The following is a 23,897-nucleotide window of genomic DNA, read 5'->3' as shown; positions in this document are numbered from 1 at the left end:
CGCCTCCCACGGGGGAGCCTATCCCTGTGCTCTGCTCAGGCCATCGGGCAGGGGCTCCCAAACGCACCCCAAAGGGTGCTTCTCACCCTGCTGTGTACACAGGACTGGTGCCTGCTTAGGAAGGAGGGAGGGAATGAATGAACAAACAAATGAACGATTGGACACATATTTGGCCTTAGGTGATTTCCCTCAGAGCAAAGCAAATGCCCCCCAAAGGCTGGAGCTGGGGGCTGCAATCCACAGGAGGGACCCAGGGGGCACGCTCAGTCCAACACAGGCCCTCTGAGAAGAAGCCGTGGCCTACTGCGCCCCTCGCATCACTAAGAGCCGGGGGGGGGGGGGTGCAGGGGGTGGTTGTGGCCCAGACAGCCTTTTCTACTCCCAAGGAACTGAGAGCATGGTGTTGGCCGGACAAAACACAGCAGAACGTCCTGGAAGTCCCCAAACAAAGCCCGGAGGGCAGGGGTAGGGTGAGCAGGACGCTCACCTGCACACCAGCCCCCTTCTGCTGGTCCGGGAGGGACCCGCACGCAGCCCGCTCCCCTCCTGCCAACCAACCGTTGGACCCAGCCCCCACTTGTCACGGGTCTCCAACCTCGCCGACTCCCTGCATTCTGCTCTCTCATCCCCACCAGACCCCCGGTGTCAGGGGCCGGTGCAGGGGGCGCACAGTGGCGCCCTGTCGGTGTCTGTGGCACTGGAGTAAAAATTCAAGTAAGGCAGGTGCCCCGTGGAGGCTGCCAGAGCAAACATCAGAAGGCAGATCCGGGCACTCACTCACCCGACCACCACCCCGCACCCAGCACCCCGGCCAGAGCACTGAACTGCTCCCATGGCCCCCAGGAGGGCCTGCGTATAAACAAAGTCCACCAGGAGGCACTGAGGGGAGAGAGTGGGGGCCCACCCTCCCATGGCAGCCCCTGAAGTGTGGCAGGCTGTCCCCAGGAACCCCTGTGACTGCCACACCCTGACTGTGGCCAACCCTGAACCAGAGCCATGTTAACAATCCTCCCGGGCCCATCCAGAGGTCCCATCTAGTGGAGCCCTCCTGTCCCCAGGCACCAAAAGGCCACAGTGGCCGCCCCCTCCCTGCATCAGAGCACCTATGCCTCCCTGACTCGCCCAGCGTGGGCAGGGGCGTCAACCCAGCTTCACTCAACGGCAAAAATCCCAGCCAACTCTTCCCGGCCAGGTGTCTGTGACAGTTATAAACTCCTCTCCAGCAGAGACTGCATCCTAAACCCCATCACACTGAGCACCTAGACCCAGAGCTCTGGCCCGGCCCTCCGACCCCATTCCGCTGGAGCATCCCCACCTGCCTTGCCAGGCTGGCATAAGGGACCAGGTGTAAGCCCCAGCTCAACATGCGACATTATTGGCCACGTGGTCAGGGATGTGAGGCACCGCTCTCTCCCGCCAGCCTCTGGGACCAGGACACCTGGACACCACCCTGCCCTTCCCCACACCGTCTAGATCCTCCTCTGGGCCAAGTCTCACCTCCTCCACAGCTCCGCTGGCCCCGGACCAAATGAGTTCAGAAACAACTCACGTGTTGTTACTGACAACACTGGTTTGTGTTGCCTTAACCCCCCCACCCTGATAATTTCCTTGGGAGGACATGTGTATATGGGGGGGGGTAATTAGGTGTGCAATTCCCACCCCCGCCTTGGGTGATCATCTATAAATATTTGCACGTCCACAGAACTTTATTAGCGACCCACAAAGCTGGAGGGAAAAATGCACAATCTCTCATTAGGGGCGATGTGACTAATGATGCATCAAAATGAGAGGCCATAATTGCACTTAAATCCAAATTAAAAATCCTGAGATTCGCCTGTCGGCGCCCTAGAAGAATGAAATCCCTAGGTTTTCATCGCTGGGGGGAAGTGGAGCTGAAACGGCCTGCTGGGGTGGCCGGGCCTGCACCTGCGGGGAGTGTGCTGCTCAGAAGGTTCGGGAAGCCGGCAGAGGACATCTGCCCCATCCGTGATCCCAAACGTAGGTCCCCCAGGACACAGGGACAAAGGACCTGCCTGCCACACAGAGTGGGCACGATGCCTGTGTCCTTAGAAGCAAAAGAAACACCGAGTGCAGATACAGACTTGCCCCTTCCAGCCAAGAGGGGCGACCCCAGAGGCCGCAGGGATACAGAGTCCACTTAAGGGCACGGAGCCTCTGTCCAGGGCTGTCACCGCATCCGAGCCGCCGTGCACTCGGGCTGCCCCGGCCTCTCTGGGCCCCCAAGGTCCTGCAGCAAGCTCCCAGCCCTCACCTTCCAGGGCACTCCTGGGGAGCACCATCAGAGGAGCACAGAAGTGCCACAGCAGGATGCAGAGGGAGGAACCCCACACCTGCCCACCTGGGGCTCCTTGTCTGGGCAGCAGCTGTGGGTGGGTTCCCTCCAGGCAGCTGCACTCATCCCTCCTCCTTGCCCCCAAAGGGCCCTGGTCCCCGAGGGACCACGTGCCACAGAAGCACCTCCTGTGCACACCTGAAGGGAGGCAGCGTCTGACAGGTGAGGCGGGATGGCCATGGGGGCCCAGGGGTGAGCACTGACATGGGGGCATCCGGAGACCCCTCGGGCCGCCAGACACAGGCAGTGAGAGCTGAGCGAGGAGGGCCTGCGTGGAGCGTCCCGGGAGGCCGGGGTCTCCGGCTCCTCTGCTATTATTTGGCAAAGCTGCACATTAATGCCAGCTCGGAGAGGGCAGGACCAGGGCACCCTGGGTGGTGGTCAGCTCCCAGGAAGGGACAGGAGGGTGCTGGCGGGGGGACCCCCAGGAGACAGGACAGCACACAGCACTCAAAGCAGCCCCCACCCCAAACACCACAGCAAACACGTCCCGCCAGGAGGCTCTACCTGAAGCCAGCTTCTTGGGCGGCCGTAGGGGCGGGGCAGCTGGAAGGGAAGAGGAGTGGTGTCACCCAGCAAAAGCCACCCACCAACCCCCTCTCCTGGACCCATTAACCCAAAGCTGCCGGACCTCGGCTGGGCCGGGATGGGCACCTCCAGAGTTCTCACATTTTTAGAAACCCCCATGTCTACAAGGACTCACCGGGCACCCCACAGCCCTGACACTGGCCCAGAGGCGCCCCAAGATCCCAGCACACCAGCTGGGACAGGGGGGAAAGGTGACCTGTGAGGCTGCTCACAAGGGCATACTGCTCCTACCTACCACCCAGACTTACTTTCTCTCATTTCCCCTTTAATTTTCAGAGAACTCATTTGCAGGCCATTAAGAAGCAAGCGGCGGCTGCTGCGTGACTGGGGGCCCAGAGGGTTCCTCCTAATTAGTGCTCAGAGCAGGCCGCGGAGGTTCCATGCGCGGCTAATGTGTGGCTAATGTGACTTCTCTGCAGCTGGCACCGCATCCCTGCGCCCCATGCAATTTCAGGCTCTGAATCCCAGTTTTCAAACATGGGGGGTGTGGACTGCCCAGGACCACGTGGCCTGCAGTGGCCATCGCCCCTTCACCGGTCCCAGGAACAACCCGGTACTTGTTCCAGTAAGGTGGGTGAGCGACAAGGCATGGGACCCCTGTAGGAGGAACTGGGAGGCTTGTGGGGACTGGGGGGGGGGGGTGGTAGCGGTGCACAGACTTGCAAGATCTAAGTCCCACCCGGGCTGGGTGCGTCTGAGCAACTCCTCAACTTTCCAGGGCTCTGGTGCTTGTGGTCAAGAAGGCCACCCGCTGCCGGGTAGCCCACGACTCCTATGGCCGGCCAGCCCCGCTCCTCGGTGCCTTGAGGGATCTGCCCTGCAGATGAGAAGACTGGGGCGCAGGCAGGTGAAGCCCCCGGCTCAGTGCCACCAGGTGGTAAGCAGCACTTGGGCCATTCGAACCAGGCCCTGTGGCTCTAGAGTCCCGGGCCTGGCTCTAGGTGTCACCCAGCAAGTGGCTCACAGCAGACAGTGATGCAGCCCCAGGGACAAAGGGGACGGAGGTGGAATGGCTGGTCTCTTTCTGCCCACGTTGCTAGCCTGACCATCTGCTCGGATGCTGGAAAGAAGAGGTTTCCTCCCCGGCCGAGGGAGAGGCTGCGCCGGCTCTAAGGTTCTGCTAACGAAGTAGCTGAAGAGATCCAGAGGCCACGCCACGCACAATGCGGGGGGCAGGATGTGACCACCAAGCCGAGACGCCAGACAGGCAGAGCAGGGACGGCTCCGAGCCGTCAACCGGCGACATGTCACGGGGAACACGGGCGCAGGAGTGCAGGAGGCCAGCTTCTCTGGAGGGCTCGGCCCAGCGAACCAGCCGCTCAGGATGACGCACCCGGCTCAGGGGCTCAGACCACAGCACTGAGGTCTCAGCACGGGCCTAGATGGCAGCAGACTGCCCCCCCAACCCCTGGCATGGCACACGCTGTAGTGGGTGCCACCATCACCCCCGTCCTGCATGTAAGGAAACCGAGAAACCAGGACTGAGGGCCTTTTGCTTAAAGCCACACGATGGGGGAGCGCTGGAGCATGGGGTCACTTGAACTCCGATTCTCCTCCAGAGCCCAAACCCACTTCCCTGCACCCTCAGGCCGGTAACACCACTGCTGCAGGTTGGACTGTGGGCCTCTCCGTTCCTGTGTGCACCCCACGGCCCCTGGAACCACGACACAAGGCATCTCTGTCGAAGCCACCCGGTGTGTGCTGTGTCACAGCAGCCCTAGCACATCCTCCTCCACCCGGGCCCTGCCGCGACCCCCTGCACTCGGCGTCGATCTTAGGGTCACTTCCAACCCACGTGTGTTCGAGCTGACCCTGCGTGGCTGGCACAGGGGTGGAGGAGGGGGGCGGGCCCGCTCAGCTGCCCACTGGCCCCACCAGAGATGGGCCCAAGGGCTTCTCGCTCTTTCGTAAAGCCGGGCCTGGGCGGAGGCTTCACGCATCAGCCCAGCAGGGGAGTGAACCCACGGAACCCAGGGCCAGGCCCCAACGCGGCCCGCCGGGCGCAGCATCCCGGGAAAAAGGATAACGTGCGTGGGGCGCTCGCCATGAATCATCACAGAACACGCAGCTGTGTTGATGAAATGTGAAAGCCGATGCGAGAAAGAAACTACGAACTGCAATATAGTAATTTAGTTCTGTGAACACTCGGGCACATTTGTAATGAAAGCTATTTTGGAGTTAAATAGAGGCCGGAAGGGGAGAGGAAGGGAGGGGGGCCGTGGGAAGCGGGGGCCGCAGAGGCTCTCGGCCCTCCGGCCCGAACCCCGAAGCTGCGTCCCCTGAAGGTGGCTCAAAGAGGAACCCTGCTCTCGCCCGCTCTTCCCCAAAAAGCAGGTGCTTCCCACCTTTTTTTTTGGGGGGGGGCAGACCTGGAGGTTCCCATGCAATCTGAATTCAGTGACAAGACTTAAGTGGCCGAATCATAAAGCCCAACAAGCCAGGGCCCAGGCGGCCCAGGCCAGAATCCCACCCCCCAGCGGGAATCTCTCCCTCTCGGAGATTCCCAAACACGGTCACCCAAAGATGACCACGACCGCACGGTCACTGCCTTGTGAGGTAAGCAGCCCTGCCCCAGGTACGCAGCACTTCCTTATTCTGGGCAAGAGCCAGCCTCCCCTAGGCCTAGGACTCTGGCTGGGAGCGGGGCAGCCAGGGGCTCCCCAAGATGGATCCATCTAGTCCAGCTGTGCAAAGCACTGGAGAGGCAGATGTGACCCCTCAGAACCAGCAGCCTAGTCCTTGGGCAGCTGAGTGTCCAGCAGGTGTGGGGGCCGGGCTCCCCAAGGGCAGATCACGACAACCTAGCCACTCACAGGGCTGGGAGGTCACACGAAGTGCCGAGCCCTGCCCGGGGGAGGTTGGGGAGGCTGCTGGCAGGAGGCCAGGCCCGAGCTAGAGGCCAGGAGGCAGAAGACGTAGTAAACCTCCTCTCCCCTGCACCCCCCTAGAACAGGGCCAGTGCCGTCATCGGGGCCTAGCCCACCTCCGCCACCCTGCAGCAGCCCCCTGCACACGTGAGTCCTGGAGCTGGGACAAGGAGGGGGTCAGGCCCGGGCCCGGTCACCCCCGCACCCCTAGGACCATCAATCACACACTGAGTGCGTGAGTGCCCATGTTTCAGGTGAGCACACAGAGAGGTGCCATCTGAGCTGCCCCAGGAATCCAAAAGCACCGGAGCTGTGAGTTGCCACCAGGAAGCGGAGAGCAGGCTTGGGTGGGAGCGGCTCTCAGTCTGTCTGTCTCATCTCTCCTGCGTGGCTCGGAACAGCAGCGCCCTCCTCTGCAGCCAGCACCGCCAACGCACCCTCAAGGCCAAGCTCTGGTGGCAGCAGGTGGCAGGGGCAGCAGGAGCCCCATCCACGACCCTGGAGACATTCCGCCAACGCCAACGGCTCCTGGGTGCTCCTGCTGACTGCGGGTTGAGGGCCCACCCTCCCATGGCAATAAGAGGCAAAGGCCCACAACGCACTGGGGGTGGGCCAAGGCCCCGGCACCCCATGGTTGCCCCCTTCTTGGGACACTGGCTGTGGCTCCCACACCTGCTCACTGGGAGATCCCGGGCAAGAGCTCAGTCTGGCCACCAGCAGCATCCCCGCGGAGGAAGAGATAGGGAAGGGCCCCGGGTGTCCGGTCCCCCAGGGCACACACGAGCCCATGCAACTACCACCACCACTGCAGCTTGGCTTCACGGGGCTTTGTTCGTTCGGGTAGAAAGAAAATTTCTACCAGAGAAATAAGCCACTTGGAGCCCTTCGTGCCAGATGCTGAGCCCCCATGCTGACATCCGCTACCAGCCAAAAGCTGGGCAAAAAGCTTGATCTTGTCCCTACATCCCAATCTAACCGCCTGCAGCCCCAGCCTGGATCCCAGGGAGGGTCTGCATCCCTCCATCGAATGGAGATCTTTGCCCAGCAAGCCTGGTCCTGCGGCTGCCTCCGGGCCAAGGCCCCAGATCTGACCCCCGGGAGCAGGTCAGAGCAGGCTCGGGGACAGGGGGCTGGGCAGAGCCACCCACCGCCCAGATAGCTGCCGTCCCTGAGGCCCAGACACAGGGCCCCTGACGACCACCCACGCTGTACATGTGGGCCCGGGCCGGCGGATGCAGCTATGGGGGCCCCCGGGGAGGAAGGAGTAGAAGGGCCACTCCTCCACGGCCTGAGCATGTGCACATCTCCCCCAAGTCCACAGCCAGGTCCACGAATGGGAACTGGGGTGTATTTTCCCAACAGGACAATGTGGCCCAGGACAGCAGAGGCCACGGAGTCGGGGACACTCCTGTCTTTGTCGTAAAGGGGCCACAAGCCATGCCCAGTTGGACCACAGGACAACACGTCAGGCAGCAACCTGAATTCAGGGCTTGGGCTCTTGACGTGCTTCTCCGAGGGAAGGATGAACCCAAGAGGAGCTGGACTGGGACAGAGTGACAAGGAGACTGAGCCCAGGCTTCAGGGCCACAGGGGGTCCCAGCCTTCACTCTGCGGCACTCCACTGGCTGCGGCAAGCAGGACAGGCACCTGCTCCAAAGCAAAGGCCCCCGGGCCTCAGCCGGCCCCAGTTCTCCTGCCTGAGCTCCTGCGGCTCAGCCAGCCATGCCCGACCTCGTGGGATGTCAGGTGCCCCAGCCCCCAGCCAGGTGGGACCCTCCAGCCCCAAGGAGCCAGCACGTCTCGTGGCCAAGCCCTTCTAGAAGCCACGCAGGACCTTAACCCATATAAAGTCACCAAACCAGCCTTGCAATTCGATGCCTGGCTGTGCCCCTAAACATGGGTGCAGTGGCCCTGGGGTGCAGGGGTGCGCCGTGCACTCCGCCGAGGCCCGCCAGGCTGTGGGAACTGCCCACACAGCCCACGTAGGGGAGGGCGTGGGACGGCGGTGACGGGGCCGTGAGCCTCCCCACAGCCACCCGGCTCCCGAGCAGGACGGTGGCGCCAAGCCCGCTGGTCGCCAAGCAACGGGGCCAGGCAGCTGAGCCCTCCCCGGGGTTGGTTCCCAGAGAAACGCTCTGGGCACTCTGGCTGCCACGCAGGGCCGGGGTACCGCAGGGGAGGGGGAGGGGAGATTAAGCCAAGGATGGGTACAGAGAGAGGCTGGGGGGCGGGCCGAGCCAGCGGGCCCCAGGACCCGTGCAGGGCTGACCTCAGCCTCCCATCCCCGCCCCACCCGCAGCAGAGAGGGCCCTCGGCCTGACCGTCACGACCCCTCTGTGCCCCAACCGCACTCAGCAGGACCACAGCCACCTGTGCCCCCTGCTCTGGCTGTCACCCTGCCCGCCTCCCCCCCGCCTCATCCACCAGCCTCTAACCCACCATTCCTATGCTGGGGACACGCCTGTCATGAGACAGCCTCATTGTCTGTGGGCACCGGCCAGGCCCAGGACGGGGGAGGGGGGGGTGCACCCCTAACAGGAGAGGCGTCAGCGGTGCAGGAGCAGGGAGGTTTCCGTGTGGGTGAGGATGGGGGTGTGCGAGCCCCTTCTCCAGCACCTGTGCATTCCACACCTTCTCTGGGACAGGCCCAGGGCTGGCCTGACGAGCTCACAGACCACTGGCGGGGGGGGGGACAGCAGTGAGAGGCTGTGACAAGGGACACCCCAAAGGCCATGGCGTGAGAATTAGGTCCATGACCCCAAAGTTCCAGGGAGTGACTCCAGACGGGAGCAGGGCAGGTGGGGGTGTTGAGGGGGGGAGCCCCAGGTAAGCTGGACACGGGTGGGCACCGGCACGGGGGGCTCGGGGGCACGGCTCACGCTGGCCCTCAGAGTGCAGTGGGCACTGGCCCCCGAGGTCTACCCCCAGCCAGCCTACCTGTGCGAGGGGCTTGTCACCCTCCAGCAGCCTCACCTTGGTCTCCAGCTGCCTGATGTAGGTGGACGAGGGATCTGTAACGACACAAGCGGGGAGCACGTTAATCAGAGACTCCCTCCGGGCCTGGGTTTCCAGGCCCTGCGGTAACGGGAGGTGTTATCTCACCACCTGTCCTGTGCCTCCTCCCTCAGCCCCGCATTGCTTCCGTCCTAAACCCTCTCCCAAACAGCCCCGATGGGACCCTCCCCGCCAGGGGGCAGCGCACAGCAGAGAATGGGGTCCAGGGAGCCCTCTCCCCAGCACGGTGGGGAAACTGAGTCTCCTGCACATATTGAGTCAGTGTCCCTGTATGTCCCTGACATACAGAAACTTCTGCGAACAATTCGCAGTGGGGGTGGGGTGGGGGTGGGGCAGGTACATAATGCAGGTGAGCCACCACCTTTCTGGAAGGACTCTACCGAGGAGAGAAGGCAGGAGCCAGGTACTGGGCCAAGCCAGTGGCACGCTCCCCACCCATGCACCCCCAGTTTCTGGATGCGGCAGGGTTCCCGAAACCCACCCTCCCTCACCGCCCTGACCTGTCTTACCATCACATCAGAAAGGCAGGCAAAATTCCACCAGCCTAAATTCCAGGGCCCAGGGCCGGCCTCCCCAGGAGGCTAGAGATCAGTTCCCCCCAACAGAGGAGAAAAACAATGACTAAGTCACCCCAGGCCAGGCTGGGGTAGCAGAGACTACCGAGGTGGAAGCTGAGGACCACCCCGAGCAGAGTGGCCGGGGGACGGATGCGGAACACAGGGCAGGGACGGCGAGGGCCGGGCAGCGGAGGGGACCAAGCCATCACGGCAGGTGCGCTTGTGCAGTGACACAGGTCAGGTCCCAGGCCAGACGCACGGGATGCGGGGCACCTCCCTGCCTGGTCTGCGGCCCCCTGATAAGGGACAGGCTGTGCGTCTCTCGTCCACATGAGCACCCCACCACCAGAGTTCACACGGCCCAGACACCAACCTACACCCCAACTACTAGGCCGATCTCTGCTCTTCCTACTGTGCCCACCTGCCCCCAACAGGACACAGGGTCTCTGCTGGTTCCACACCAGCCTTCTAGCTCAGACGTCACCAGACCTTAGACCAAGCCGCCTCTCTACACCGCAGCCTTGGGAGACAGGCCCCACAGGACTTCTAACACAGCTGGGTGGGCAAAAGGGGATTGGTTGCTGTCAGAGGGCAAGCTGGACCATCATGCAGCTGTGAGATGATGGAGCATCTGCCCACCTCCAGCCCACAGCTGGCACCGCCCATGAGCCCAGCTGCTTGGGGACAGGGCTGTCCTGCCGCCCCCATCACTGCTCGGTGGGTGGCCCCCTCCCCAGAATGCATGACCTCCCTGCCGCGGGGCTTGGCCTGGGCCTCAGGAGCCCCTGTCCGTCAGCTGAGGCTGCACCAGCTACGGGACGCGGCTCTCCCACGGAGGGGCCCTTAGGAGCTGTACGCCCCCGGCCCCGGAGCTCCCACCCTCACCCCCACCCCAGCCCTAGAGCAGCTCCAGCCACTCGCCGCTGGGGAATCACACCCGCGCCTCCGCCCCAGCAGCAAGTCAGCTCTCAGGAATGTGGGGCCTTCCAGATGCGGCAAGGGCCACCCCCACCCGGCCTGGGAACCACGGGCGCTGGGCCAGGGGGGCCCTGCTGGGAGTGGCCGCCCCCCACACCGCCTCGCCGCCCCGGCTCTGCACAGCTCCCTTCGACAGCCAGGAAACCCAGGCTCCGAGGCCAAGCGGCTTGCTGATGGCACAAGACAGGACAGCGGCGAGGAGGACTGGACGGCAGGAGGGTGACCCCGAGGGCACCCCCACTTGGACTCTGCGTGCACACCTGGGGACTCTGGTGCTGGGGGGATCCCGCGTGCCCAGGGAAGGGGACCCTGGCCAGCCTGGCGGCCGCAGCTGAACAAAAACCTTCCTCACACCCGTCCTCAGCCACGGTCACTTCGGTCCAGGCCCCGTGCAACCCCCTCTGCTCATTCCCCATCAGCAGCGACTGACAAACGCTTCCCACATCCCTTCCCACATCACTCCCATGGGAACAGGCCTGATGGGAAAGGCCCCCGGGCCCAGGGTGTGCCAGGCCCCTCTGGACACAGAGAGGGAGACGGGGTGCAGCCTGGGTCCCCCCACCTCTTTGTGTCCTCTGTAGGCTGTTAGCCGGAAGGGTTCCCTGGAACACCAACGGGGAAACAGTGTGCAAAAACTACAAAGACCCCACACACACACAGCAATCTCATCCTCACACGTTAAGACAAAGAGACCCAAACAACTAGCTGACCCCTGCGTGGTGTCCCCCTGGGTGGGGTCAGTGGGGGAGGGAAGACACCCACCCAGCCCAGGTGTGACACACGGCAGCCCAGGCATCTGCTAAGGTCCAGGCAGGCATCCCCCCACTCTCCGGGTCAGGAGGCCCCGAGGAATGTGTCCCCCCCCCGCTGCTGGTGGGAGAGCCGGGGTGCCCAGGGCCCAGCCTGCCACACCCGGTCCCCAGCATCCAGACCCACCCCGGCAGGTCAGTGCTCAGGACCCCCAGCGTCTGGCTGCTCTGAGCAGACTGACAGCGCCGTGCCACTGACGGAGGCTGGCACGCGTCCCAGAAAGAAGACATGGTTCTTGTCCCAGCCTCTCTCTCCCGGACACTCCAAGAATGCCCAGTCCTCGGGCGCAGCGACAAGCAGGCCACCCCCCCACCAGCTCACCGTAGCCCCCAGGGCGGGACCGCGCTGGGTACAGCCCTGAACGCGGGAGAGGACCGGCCACCTGGGGACCAGGCCAGCCGGGCCCGCAGCAGGTCACCAGCTCACCCAGTGCCCTGTACCGGCCTCGGTGCCCTCACTGCTGGGCAGCGGCGGGCCAGACACACCCCGTTGCCATCTGAGCAGGCCCTCGGCCACAGTGCGTCCAGCGAGAACAGAGCGGCGACAGCCAGAGCCAGAAGAAGGAACATAGGCAATGCTATGGAGGACAAATGACCCAACGACACCCCACCTGCCCCCCCACACTGCTGCCAGGACCAGGCCTCGGGGCCCCCGGGCCACAGCACACACAGGGCACAGGTGGACACAGACCAAGGCGCTGTCCCCACTCAGCCCACGGGTTCCCGTTTGCCCCAAACCCCAAGCAGTTGCAGAAAACAAAGTACACTTCAGACCACCAGGCTTTGTGGGGCTGTTCTTTCTAATATCCAAACAACAGGCGAGCCCTTAAAGTATTTTCAATCATCCACGGCTTCCAACGGAATCTATCCTAAAGAATGAATTTGAGGGGGGAAAAAGAAAAAAGAATGAATTCGAGGTATAAGGACAGTGCAGCAGTGGCCAGAAACGAGAATAACCATTTGTCCAAGAGTAGCAGAGAGGTACACCGTGTCCTCCGAAGGATGTTTAGGGAGGGTTTCTCTTCTAAACAACGCGGAAAACCTTTGCATGCCGGTGGAAAGAACTGGACGCAAGGGCAGCCCGGGTGGCTCAGGGGTTTAGCACCTGCCTTCAGCCCAGGGAGATCCTGGAGACCCAGGATGGAGTCCCACGTCGGGCTCCCTGCATGGAGCCTGCTTCTCCCTCTGCCACCCCCCACCCCGTGTCTCTCTCATGAATAAATAAAACCTAAAAAAAAAACTGGACACAAAATGAGATGTATGATTGCTCTCAACGTTTAAAAATATCTGTGCATTGAAAGACATTCAGGAAGGAGGCACGTGGAGATATTGGTGGCGGTGCTGCTCACAGGAGGGAACAAGGGAGTTTTTATTTATTCACACCACTTCTTGTTAATTTTCAAATAATCTACTTCCAGAATAGGGAGAGGGGGCGCCTGGGAGGCTCAGTGGTTGAGAATCCGCCTTCAGCTCAGGTCATGATCTTGGGGTCCTGGGATCAAGTCTCACATCGGGCTCCCTATGAGGGGCCTGCTTCTCCCCCTGCCTGTGTCTCTGCCTCTGTGTGTGTGTGTATGTGTCTCATGAATGAATAAATAAAATCTTAAAAAAAAAAAATAGAAATCTTTCCTTTAAAAAAAAAAAAAGGGAGAAAGGATTACATTATTGTACTGACATGTTGCAGAGCCACCCACTGACACCACTGAAGCAGAAGGGTGGCCAGGACGATGGCCAATCCGAGCTCTCCCGGTTCTGGTCTGGGTGCATTCGCCCCCCTCCCAAGTTGAGGAGGATTCGAGGCTGCCTCCTGATATCCGAGAGAAGCTTCCTCAGTCCCACTGGATCCCACCCTCCACTCAGCTCCCCAGACTTGGCTGTGCTCCCTGCCAGGAGCCCAGGAGCCAGACATCGGGCCCCCGTGGGTCAGAGCAGGTGGCACTTTTCCCTGCAGCAGGGAAGGGTGGCAAGGTGGACCTTGTGGGGCAGGGGCGGGAGACCCCGGAGGGCTTAGCTCCCTGGGAGGATGATCCCTCCCAGCAGCCTTGGGCAACTCGTGATCCCGCTGGGCGCCTCTGAGCCCCAGCCTCTCGGAGATGAGCGTGTAATTAAATTAATCCCAGGGTTTGCAGTGGTGAGGAACGGGCCCCAAGGGAGGAATGCGTCATTTCCCGGCTTGGCTGCTTGCAGAGAAAATGAAGGAGGTGACTACAGAAGGGACCCCAGGGCGAGCTGGCCAATGTGTCCCCTTCAGATCTTCCCCAGGCCCCACTGGACCAGTTCCGGAGGATTCACAATCCAGCTTCCATCTGGGGAGTGGAGGGTGGCAGCAAGGGGTAAGGGCCTGCAAGCCTGCAATATTCTTGCTTCCAAAAGCCAGAACATCAGTCAGCCCTAGCTTTGGCCTCCTGGAGGGTCCTGTGTGCCCCCAGGGAGTGTGGAGGGCCATGCAGCACCCCAGATGGGAGGGTCTGCAAGCTGCCCTCTCCGGAGAAGACCACCAGTCCACCCTGCCTTCTCAGAGCCTGAGTCTGGAGCCAGGTCACATCTCCCCACCTCCCCTCCAGCCTGGTACCCTCCCCAGGTAGGCAGTGTGACCCCAGCCTCACCTTTAGCCCAAATGGTCGGAATGTGGGAGCCAGAGGTCACAATCCAATCAGCCCTGTAAACCCTCTGCACCAGCTCCACAGTAGGCACATAGCAGGCCCTCGCTCAGGAAAAGTCTAAGACCTAGAGGAACGCATCCTGCCGGGGGGTCAGCTCCCTATTCTACAAGCTCCCGCCAGCAGCAGCTACAATGAAGAGCACTCAGCCTGCAACACAGCACCCACACCCCACGCAGAGCACCCCCAACAAGGGCCTGCCAGAGACACAGAAGGCGGAGATCCCAGGTGCTGAGGGCAGGCGTCGCTCAGAATCTCACCCAGCAGCAACAGCCGGCCACACCAGGAGCCCACATCCTAAAATGAGTGAGGCAGGGGATTCAAGTACACGCGGGTTGTGTGGGAGGTGACCCTGGGGAGCCCAGGTACAGGAGTGGGAGGCGAGGCGGGGAACAGAATGAGCGGATGAATGTAGTGTCAATCTCCCGGGGAGCTCTGGGGGTCTCGGAGTTACCCCACCTGCCCCGGGACTCACTGGTGGGGGCTGCTTGTGGGGAACAGAGGTGCCAATGCCCCAGCACTGCCCACGTGGAGAGTGGACAGGAAAAGCTCCCGGGCAGAGCTGCAGGTGCTATCAGGTGAAGCAGGCAGTGGACACAGAAGCAGAAGTGCCACGGGGGTCCTGGGCAGAGTGCCAACAGCGTCTGCCAGAGCCTAGGAGAAAGCACGACCCCCTGCATGGGAAGAAGTGGGGGCTGGGGGGCGGGTGCTGTTGCACAGTGACACACAGTGACACACAGTGACACACGGGGCCTGACTCTCCAGCTGCTTCCCCTTCCAACCCCGCCTCCCTCCCAGTCCCCTCCCGCTGGGTGCGGTCCCCACAAGGACAGGCAGGCTTGGTGGCAGGTCATTAGCAGGCGACCCCGCCGCACCAGGCCTTGGGCCTCCTCCGTGGGGGTGGCTGACATTTCCACACTGCCGCTCGGCTGATTCAATTCTCTTCTCCTTCCACTTCATTAAGAGGGGTCAGCGTCGGGGCCGGTGGCTCCATCGGGGCAGAAGGGCCGCAGCAAACAAGCTCCCTCGCGGTTCCAGGCTTCCATCCCTCTGCCCCAGAGGATGGATGCGGCCCCTGAGAGCACCTGCTTTCCTGCAAGCCGGTTTCCCAAATCTCTCCCCACCAGGACTCAGCCCCTGGGGGCAGGCAGGTGCCCACCAGTACCTACAGGCTGGGTCCTGGAAGCCCAAACCAGCAGGGCAGGCCTGGGAGACGGGCCCAACTTACAGATGAGGTAAGTGAGGCCCGGGGAGGTGAAGTAAAGGTTGTCAACCACGCAGGGGTGGATTGGCCTCCTCTCCCCCGAAGCCTTACCTTCTTCTGGCTCAGTGGCTCAGGGCAGCCCTGAGCTCAACGGCAGCGTCTTCCTGCACTTCCTGCAGCACCCAGTCCTGCTGGCAGGTGCTCGGTCCCGAGTGGCTTCTCCCCGCCTGCCCGCAGGCCAGACTCAGCAGGTCTTGGAGCTGCCCCCCTCTGACACATGGCACTCCCAGGCTCCCTCGACAAGGCCTGGGACACCGACCCAGCAGAAGCTGGAAATGGTCCGCCTTCCTAAAGGACGTGGAGGATGTTCTAACCCCAGGCCCAGCTATTCCCTGCACCCTGGGCCTCTGCTGGGCAGAAGCCTCTGGAATGCTGAAGGCTCCTAATGTAGGGGAGGAGGCACAAGAAGCTGCTTCCCGACCCCAGGGCAGTGCACTCACCCTACCCCTCCTGGGACTCTGCCAGGAGGGCAGCAGAAAGCCTGTCCCACAGGGAAAGGATGCTCAGAGCGAAGGGTCTGCCCAAGCTCCAAGGATGTGCTGACAGGGAGAAATCAGGGGCTCCTTCCTGCAGGAGGCGGCATCTGAGCTGGGCCTCGAAGAGGAAGCAGGACACTGACAGGCAGATAAGTGAGGTGGGGATGGACGGCACGCATGAGCAGGACAGCGTGAGCAGAGGCAGGGAGGGGGGACTGCGGCAAGCAGGTCGGGAGCACCTGAGCTGATTACCCATGAGCATCTGCTTCCTGGCACACAACGCGGCTCCAGGAGGCGCAGGCTGAATGTGAGACACGCATTATTTATGGATGAAGGCGAGAGGCCGGAGGGAGGCATATCAGGGGAACATCAGGTTCCCGTGAGGACGCTTCTCAGGGGTGGCCACATGGGGCCAGGGAGGCTGGGAGGGCTGGGCACCTTGGCCCCTGCTGCTCCCTCCTCCGCCAGGCTGCCCACCTGAGCTGCCCGTGGACGGGTGCAGGGGGGCCTGGGCCAAGGCAGCCAGCCACAAGCTCAGCGCTGACTTCCAGAGCCCTAGGTGTGGGACAGGGAGCTCATGTACACGCAGGGCATTGAGAAGGGAACCTGTTCTCCCATTTGCACACACAAATTTTACTGAGCATCTACTAGGTGCCAGCGGGCACCGCGCAAAACCCCGACCATCGACCCAGGTAATCCTCACACCAAGCAGATGCAGTAGGTCCTGTTATTACTCCCCGTTTATTGAATAGGAGCCTGAGCCTCAGAGAGGTTAAGTATCAAGGCCAAAGTCACACAACGAATGCCAACAGGCTGGCACCCAGCCCCTGCTGTGATTCCACCTCCATGAGATCATGGAAACCCTAAATATCACCCCCACCAAATCCAGAGATGAAACAGAATGGCCATAACTAGACTCCCACCCTCTCCATCCACGGAGGAAAGAAAATTAACCGGCACTGAAAAAAAACAACTGTGTTAATGAAAACTGAGACCTCCCCATGCTGGCCACTCGGCCTCTCCTGAGACACCTGGCCGTCCCCTGGCACCCATCTGCCCCTTTTGCGCTTCATGCAAAGCCCCGGGGACCTCGGTGGCTCAGCACCCTGCCTACTCGGGCCTTGCGGGGGGTGCCTGGCATTTAATTCCAGGAAAAGCCACAAGGCTGCCGGACCCGTACTGCGATCTCAAGGGGGCAGCCAAACAGGAAGCTGTGGCCAGCTCGGCTGATTGAGGACGTGCCCGGTTTGGATCTGCCTGGAAGCCTCCGGTGTTCTCGGACCCAACGCTCAAACTCACTTCTCTGTGCTCGGGGAACCCCGGCAAGTCCAACTGCAACTGTGTCATTGTTTCAAGCCAGAGGAGGAGGGAAAAAAGAATCCCCTTCCTGTTGAGTTCATGCCCAGAAATTAACCTGTGTGTGCAGGTGACGGCGCAGGGAGACGGCCCTGTCACGGTGTCCTCCCCCAGCAACCCCGATTTCACTGAGTGATTGGAAACTATTGGTAGAGGCCAAGAACAGAAGCCTGCTGGCCTGCCGGGCAGGGCCACCCAGCCTCTCAGACGCGGAGTCACACCGGGCAGCGGCTCTCAGCACGGCTGCGTCTACACACCTGGACATTTCCTAACATCTGATCTCTTCCCCCAAGAGACCAATTGTATTAGACTCTAGGGGAGGCGCCTGGGTGTCCAGGTGCATCGTGAACGCCTTCCAGGTGATTCTAACACACTCATGAGGCTGGGGACCCCTGATCTATGATCTACGCTGAGCAGAGACTGTTCAAACTGTCCTCCTCTCCTGCTCCACCTTTGAGGAACCCCCTGCCCATCTGGCCCTGATTATTCATTGGTGAACCCCTGCAAATGCAATTGAATTAATTGCAGGGATTTTGATGAGGGTAAGGTATGCAGGACTCAAGTCTGAAGTGGGATCTGGGGGAGATAAACATTTACTGAGCTCCGAAACCTAGGTGGTAGCAAAAAGGGGAGATATGAATGACTTTTAGGAGAAAGGAGGATTTTGTTTTGCTTTTTAAAGATTTTATTTATTTATTCATGAGAGACACAGAGAAAGGAAAAGGGAGAAGCAGAGTCCCTGTGGGGATCCCGATGTGGGACTCGATCCTGGGACCCCGGGATCATGCCCTGAGCCAAAGGCAGATGCTCAACCGCTGAGCCACTCAGGAGTCCCAAGGAAAGGTTTTGTTTTTATCGTTAGATGTCAACCAGATGTCTATCGAGTGCCAGGCCGTGTGACGGGGCCGGCTGTCCTTCAGAGGAGGCAGGAACAGTGGGGAGGCATTGGCAGGAGCAGGATACCAGGGGACTCCAGCCATGTGCAGAGGTGGGAATGTGTGGCCAATGGGGCCAGCTCAGGAAGCTGGGAAAATCCAGGTGTGGCGGGGTCATCAGACCCAGGGGATGCCTGTTCCCAGAAACAGGGGAGCCGGAGGTGAGACTGAGAGGTCTGAGCCTCGGCAAGCACTTCAGCCTATGCATGAGAAGCAGTGGTAGGGCTTCACGTCTCAGGAGCAAGAGGAGGGGGGCGGCTCCAGGCGGCGACCTCTGGCAGCAGCACCACGTCTGGACAGTGCTTCACTGATTCAGTGAAAACAGGAATAAATTATCATGAGCTGGGGGGTGGGATTGCAGGAGTGGTGGGAGTCCAGAGAAGAAAGCTCCGCGTGGAATGGAATGGACTCCGTGGAAAGATGCCAAAGCCACATGGGGGGGAAGGGGGCAGACAGGAGCCCAGAGAAGCTTGCCCACCTGGCATGTGGCCCATGTGGCATTCTGTGCCAGTGGGGAGAAGACAAGAGTATTTCATGAGCAGAGCTGCAGCAACCGCCTGGGCATCACCTAGAACTAAATTTTTTTTTTTTAAGATTTATTTATTGGGGACGCCTGGGTGGCTCAGCGGTTGAGCATCTGCCTTTGGCCCAGGGCACGATCCCAATGTCCTAGGATCGAGTCCCACGTCGGGCTCCCTGCATGGAGCCTGCTTCTCCCTCTGCCTGTGTCTCTGCCTCTCTCTATCTCTCATGAATAAATAGGTAAAATCTTTAAAAAAAAAAAAAAGATTTATTTATTTATTTGACAGGGAGAGAAAGCACAATCAGGGACAGCTGCAGGCAGAGGGAAAGGGAGAAGCAGGCTCTCCACTGAGCAGGGAGCTGGACGTGGGGCTCCGGCCCAGGACCCCAGGATCATGACCCAAAGTGAAGGCAGACCCACTCAACCGACTGAGTCACCTGGGTGCCCCTAGAACAAAATTTGATCCCAACCTCACACCACACACAGAAAGCAGTTCCAACAGGGTCAGAGAGTTCTATGGGAAAAAAAGCAAATTTAAAATTGGGGCTTTTCTGACACATGCTACACCGTGTGCAACAAACCTTAACAACTTTATGCTACAGGGAAGAAGCCAGTCACAGAAGACCACATACTGTATGCGACTCCATTTATATGAAATCTCCAGAACAGGCAAATTCAGAGAGACATGAAGTCGATCCATGGTTGCCAGGGGCCGAGGGGAAGAGGGATCGGGAAGAGATGAAAATGCTCTGGAATTAATTCTGATGGTTACGCAACTCTGTGAATCTACTCAAAACCGCTGAATTGTACAGTGTGTGTGTATCCAGCAGTTATTAAAAAGAATCACCTCAGCTTCCGGGTAAAAAGGCATTCTCAGTCAAGAAACAAAAAGAACAATGGGACACCTGGGTGGCTCGGCGATGGAGCATCTGTCTTTGGCTCAGGTTGTGATCCTGGAGTCCCAGGATCGAGTCCCGCATCGGGCTCCCTGCATGGAGCCTGCTTCTCCCTCTCTGCCTCTCTCTCTCTCTCTCTCTCTCTCTCTCTCTCTCTCTCTCTGTTTCTCATTAATAAATAAATAAAATCTTTTAAAAAAATAAAAGAAAAAAGAAAGAAACAAAAAAGAACAAGCCACCAAGGGAAAGCCTCTCAAACCCTGATGTGTGAACTTTACAGCCCAACAACAACAACAAATGACAACAGATCCATGAGCACAGTTAGGAGAGCGGCCGCCAGCTGGGGAGGGCTGTGCACTAGTCCGGTCCCAGACACAAGGGACACACAGAACTCCTACAGATCAATAAGGAAATACGTGAGCACGGGGAGCACGGGGTACAGGCTCCACGGAAGGTGAGTCACAGACGGAAATGTGCAAGAGGATGCCCGACCGTGTGCGTAATCAGGGAAATGCACATGAAGAAGATGCCATTTCAGTGCCCAGACTGGTGGAAAGTATAAAGTGGTAACTCGGCGACGGCGAGCGCACAAGAACCCGGGGATGCGGGGTGCCCACTGGCGCAGCAGATCGGAGGGCAAGGTGCACGCGAGGCACCCCAAAACAGGTGCGCGAGGAGCCAGGGACAGGAACGCATCCCCAACCCCAGCAAAGGCAGCGAGACACTGGAAACCACCTAAAAGTCCTCCTGGGAAATAGGATAAACTGTGGTTTCAACCAACAATGAAATAGTAGAGGTGGAAACGAAAGACCTAGACGTCCTTGTACCGACAGGGTCAGGTGTCAAAACCACAGTGGGGCAAGGAGCTGAGGGACACGCGTAGAGAGGACTTTGTTCACACAAAGTCTCATCATCACACATTGTTCGCATTGTTCGTGGGTGTGTGACCTACAGAAGTACAAAGCTATGCGGGAGGAGGTTGGGCGCTAAATTCCAGGCCGAGCGTCTCTGGGGGGTCGGGGGCAGGGGGTGGGCAAGGGAGGGACAGACGCAGGACCTCATCTCTACCTGGAACACTTCCTTTCTTGAACGGAAAGGCTCCGGAGCTAGCATGCGCTGCTGTTGACAATCTGACGAAGGTAGGCAGTAGAATACTAAGAGTTGTCTCATTATTGTCCAAGCCTGTTGCTTTTTATAGAATTCCTAACAAAAAATAATGCCTTTTAAGTAAAAGGGAAAAAAGTCAGGACAGGTCAACACACCGTCCAAAAGAGACAGGGTAAGCTCCTGATGTCACACGCCCCCTCCCTGGCTCCCTCCCGGTGACCAGGCTGCCTAGGGAAGACTCCCAATGCCCCTGGCAACGGGCTCCTCTGGTGCCACCCCCACTCCCTGGGAGCAGCCCGACTGGGCAGGTCAGAGCCCACGGGGAGGGCAGGGGTCCAGAGGATGGAGAGGGTGACAGAGGTGGAGCTCACCCTCCTGCAGGTACTTGGGGGGGGCGACAAGAGCAGGCCCCTCTCTGCCCCCCTGCCCACCTGCTCTGTGACCCTTCCTACTAGGCCCCTGGGAAATGGGGACAGGGAGTCACAAATGACCCAGGGGGCAGAATGGGGATGATGCGACTCAGAAGCCCACATAAGAGCGTCCCTGCAATTAGGCGGGGCAGCCAGGTCCCGCCCAGTTAGAAATGACAGACTTGGCATGGGGACAGCAGGCGGCACTCCCCATTTCACGTGAAACCCGCAGCAGGATGACTAGGACCAAAGGCTCACCGACAAGGCCCAAGGCCCGGCGTAAAGACGCCACCACTCCCTGAAGTCCTGGGGAGGTGGCGCTCCTCCAGCCGCGGGAGGGCCCAACCCCTTCCGAGCCGGGGGCCTGTAGCCAAAAGGAAGAAACTAGGCCGGCGAGGCCGACCACAGAAGCCAGGGCACGCGGCCACCACCCAGCTTCCTGTGGGAAGAGGCAGTGTGGTCAAGGGTCCCGGCCCCAGTGGCACCATCCACATGGCCTCGACTTCCCCATGTGACATCTCAAGGGACTTGTTCTGGGTGAAGATGGCAGCCTGGGCCAGTGAACCATACTCAGATGACCACCCCCCCCAAAGCTGCCCACACCTGAACCCCTGGAGCCTGTGAACACGTGACCTCCCACAGCCAGCAGGGACTTCACAGATGTGACTAAGCTGTGGAACTAAAGGTGGGAGGGTCCCCTGGACCATGGGGGAGCTGTGGGCAATCTAACCACACAAGAGCAGCCTGGACCATCGGGGTTGGGGCGGTGGGGACAATCTAACCACACAGGGCAGCCTGGGCCATCGGGGGGACAATCTAACCACACAGGGCAGCCTGGACCATGGGGGGCTGGGGCAATCTAAACACACAAGAGCAGCCTGAAACCAACGGGGTGGGGGGGGCAATCTAACCACACGAAGGCAGCCTGGACCATCGGGGGGACAATCTAACCACACAGGGCAGCCTGGACCATGGGGGGCCGGGGCAATCTAACCACACGAAGGCAGCCTGGACCATCGGGGGGACAATCTAACCACACAGGGCAGCCTGGGCCATGGGGGGCTGGGGCAATCTAACCACACGAGGGCAGCCTGGATCATTAGGGGGGCAATCTAACACACAAATGTTTGGTACTGGAGAGCCACTCTCTGCTCGCTGTGGTCCCAGGGCGGTGTGACCGCAGGAAGGGTGGGAGCGAGGCACGGCTGCAGCTCTGACGGTGGCCAGGCGGCCTCCAAGCTGGGAAAGGCAGGAGAGCAGAGCCGCCCCTCCGGCTTCCAGCCTCGTCCTGCTGACCCCCTGGCTGGAGCACTTCTGACCTAAAGACAACACGTCTGTGTGAAGACCCCAATGTCGCGGTGTCTGACAACAGTTACAGGAGACTCGCACAGGAACTAAGGATCACGGCTGTGACTTCGGGTTCCTCGCCTAGGCCCTCAGAGCCTGCATTTCATTTAAAAAATGTGACGAAGGGGCGCCTGGGTGGCTCAGTGGTTGAGCGTCTGCCTTCGGCTCCGGGCATGATCCCGGGGTCCAGGGACCGAGTCCCACATCGGGCGCCCCACGGGGAGCCTGCTTCTCCCTCTGCCTGTGGCTCTGCCTCTCTCTGTGTCTCTCATGAATAAATAAATAAAATCTTTAAGAAAAAAAAAAAGTGATGATAACCAAGCCTAGGAAGCTGCCGTGGGGGTCTAAGAAAGACAGCAGGTCCGAAAGCCCCTGGCACAGTGCCTAGTGCTCAGGACACACTGGGTAAAAGCCAGCCCATCCTCACCACTGCCCACCCTCCGACAGGATGACCTTGATGGGAAGGGGCCGGGAGCTGAGGCTTCCACGCCGCCAGCCCAGGGCACACCTGCCTCCAAGATGAGCTTGCAGGGATGGTGACACCACCCAGGCCCAGGGCAGCAGGCCATGCCCACCTGTGCTGCACGACTGCCCCCGGGGCCTGGCCCACCCAGGCCCGCAGCCCCTGCCTTCTCTTCAGATCTAGCGAAGGTTGGGGCATCACCACAGACTTTAGAAAGTCGGGTATGAATCCAATTTAGTCATGGGACACTTGTAGGTTATTTGAAGCAAACATGGAGACCCCTTTGATTGTAAAGCCCACCGTCCTGCTGGCCAGGTACTTGGTTACCCCAGGCCACTGAGGACAGGCCGGGGACTGTGACCCTCACTGAGAGAGTGACCTCCCCTGGCAGAGCCAGAGTCGAAGGTCAGGAGAGGAGGAGGGTCAGCTGGGCCTCTCTGTAATCACAGCTGTGTGACCTCACACCAGTGAATCAACGTCTCTGAGGCTCTGCATCCTCATGGGGCGCCAGGAGGACTCCGGAATACCCAGGCCATGCCATGGCTGCTCAGGACTTTGGAGGGCAGTTAATCTCACTGGTCCGTCCACAGCCTTTACAAGCACACACTTGGAGTTCGAACCCCCCATGGCACTTGAGCAAGGGACGTGCCCTGGGGTCTGGGCATCACCACCCTAGATGGAGGCCTCGTTCTCAGAGCCATCCTTTGGAGGAGCCCACACTGGGCGCCTCACCAGGCTGGCATCTGGCGACTGTGACTGTGTGCTAGCACCTAGGCAGACGCCGCCTCCGCCGCCACCTGGGAGCACAGTCTTGTTTGGGCTGCTCCGCGAAGCTGTCCCTACTGCTGCCGCCTCACCTCCCCGGCGGGGCTCCTCCGCCCCTCTGCTGAAGGAGTGCTGGCTGTCCCCACACGCCCGCTCTTCCACGGCCCCTCTGGTGGAGCCTGTGCTGCTGGGGAGACCCCCGGACCCTGCAGGCCTGGGGCCGGGACACGTGACTGGGGCAGCTCACCACCGTCAAAAGGGCGCACAGGCACCCAGGCACCTGCCAACAGGGAGGCACTCGGCGGGCCAGGGGCAGGAGCTCCAATTCCGGCTGTGCCACTGGCTATGTGGCCCTGGGTGGGTCCCTGCCCTCTCTGGGACCCAGGACACCCCGCTGTACAGGGAGGAAGCTGAAAGTCTCTAAGCGCCCTTCCGGCACAGGTAGGCACAGGTGGGCGCATGGGCCACAGGTGGGCGTGGGCCACCGCTGCATACCACCTGCCCACGCAGCTGTGTTTCTTTACGGAA

At 60.5% G+C, this 23,897-nt stretch overlaps 1 protein-coding gene across 4 annotated transcripts in view; it reads right to left on the bottom strand.

The window, feature by feature from the left end:
- The window catches only part of CCDC85C (coiled-coil domain containing 85C), a 77,424-nt gene that overhangs the window by 9,684 nt on the left and 43,843 nt on the right, over positions 1 to 23,897 (bottom strand). For 2 of the 4 annotated variants that reach the window (XM_055304108.1, XM_055304109.1), the window contains exon 2: positions 8,746 to 8,819. In XM_055304108.1, coding sequence (XP_055160083.1) covers positions 8,746 to 8,819 — 74 coding nt within the window. The remainder of the gene's footprint in view (positions 1 to 8,745; positions 8,820 to 23,897) is intronic. The other 2 variants (XM_055304110.1, XM_055304111.1) reach the window with 1 other exon arrangement.

Source organism: Nyctereutes procyonoides, unplaced genomic scaffold (assembly GCF_905146905.1).
Source record: "Nyctereutes procyonoides isolate TBG_1078 unplaced genomic scaffold, NYPRO_anot_genome, whole genome shotgun sequence".
NCBI classification, from domain to species: domain Eukaryota; kingdom Metazoa; phylum Chordata; class Mammalia; order Carnivora; family Canidae; genus Nyctereutes; species Nyctereutes procyonoides.
This window is presented reverse-complemented; position numbering and strand designations above follow the sequence as displayed.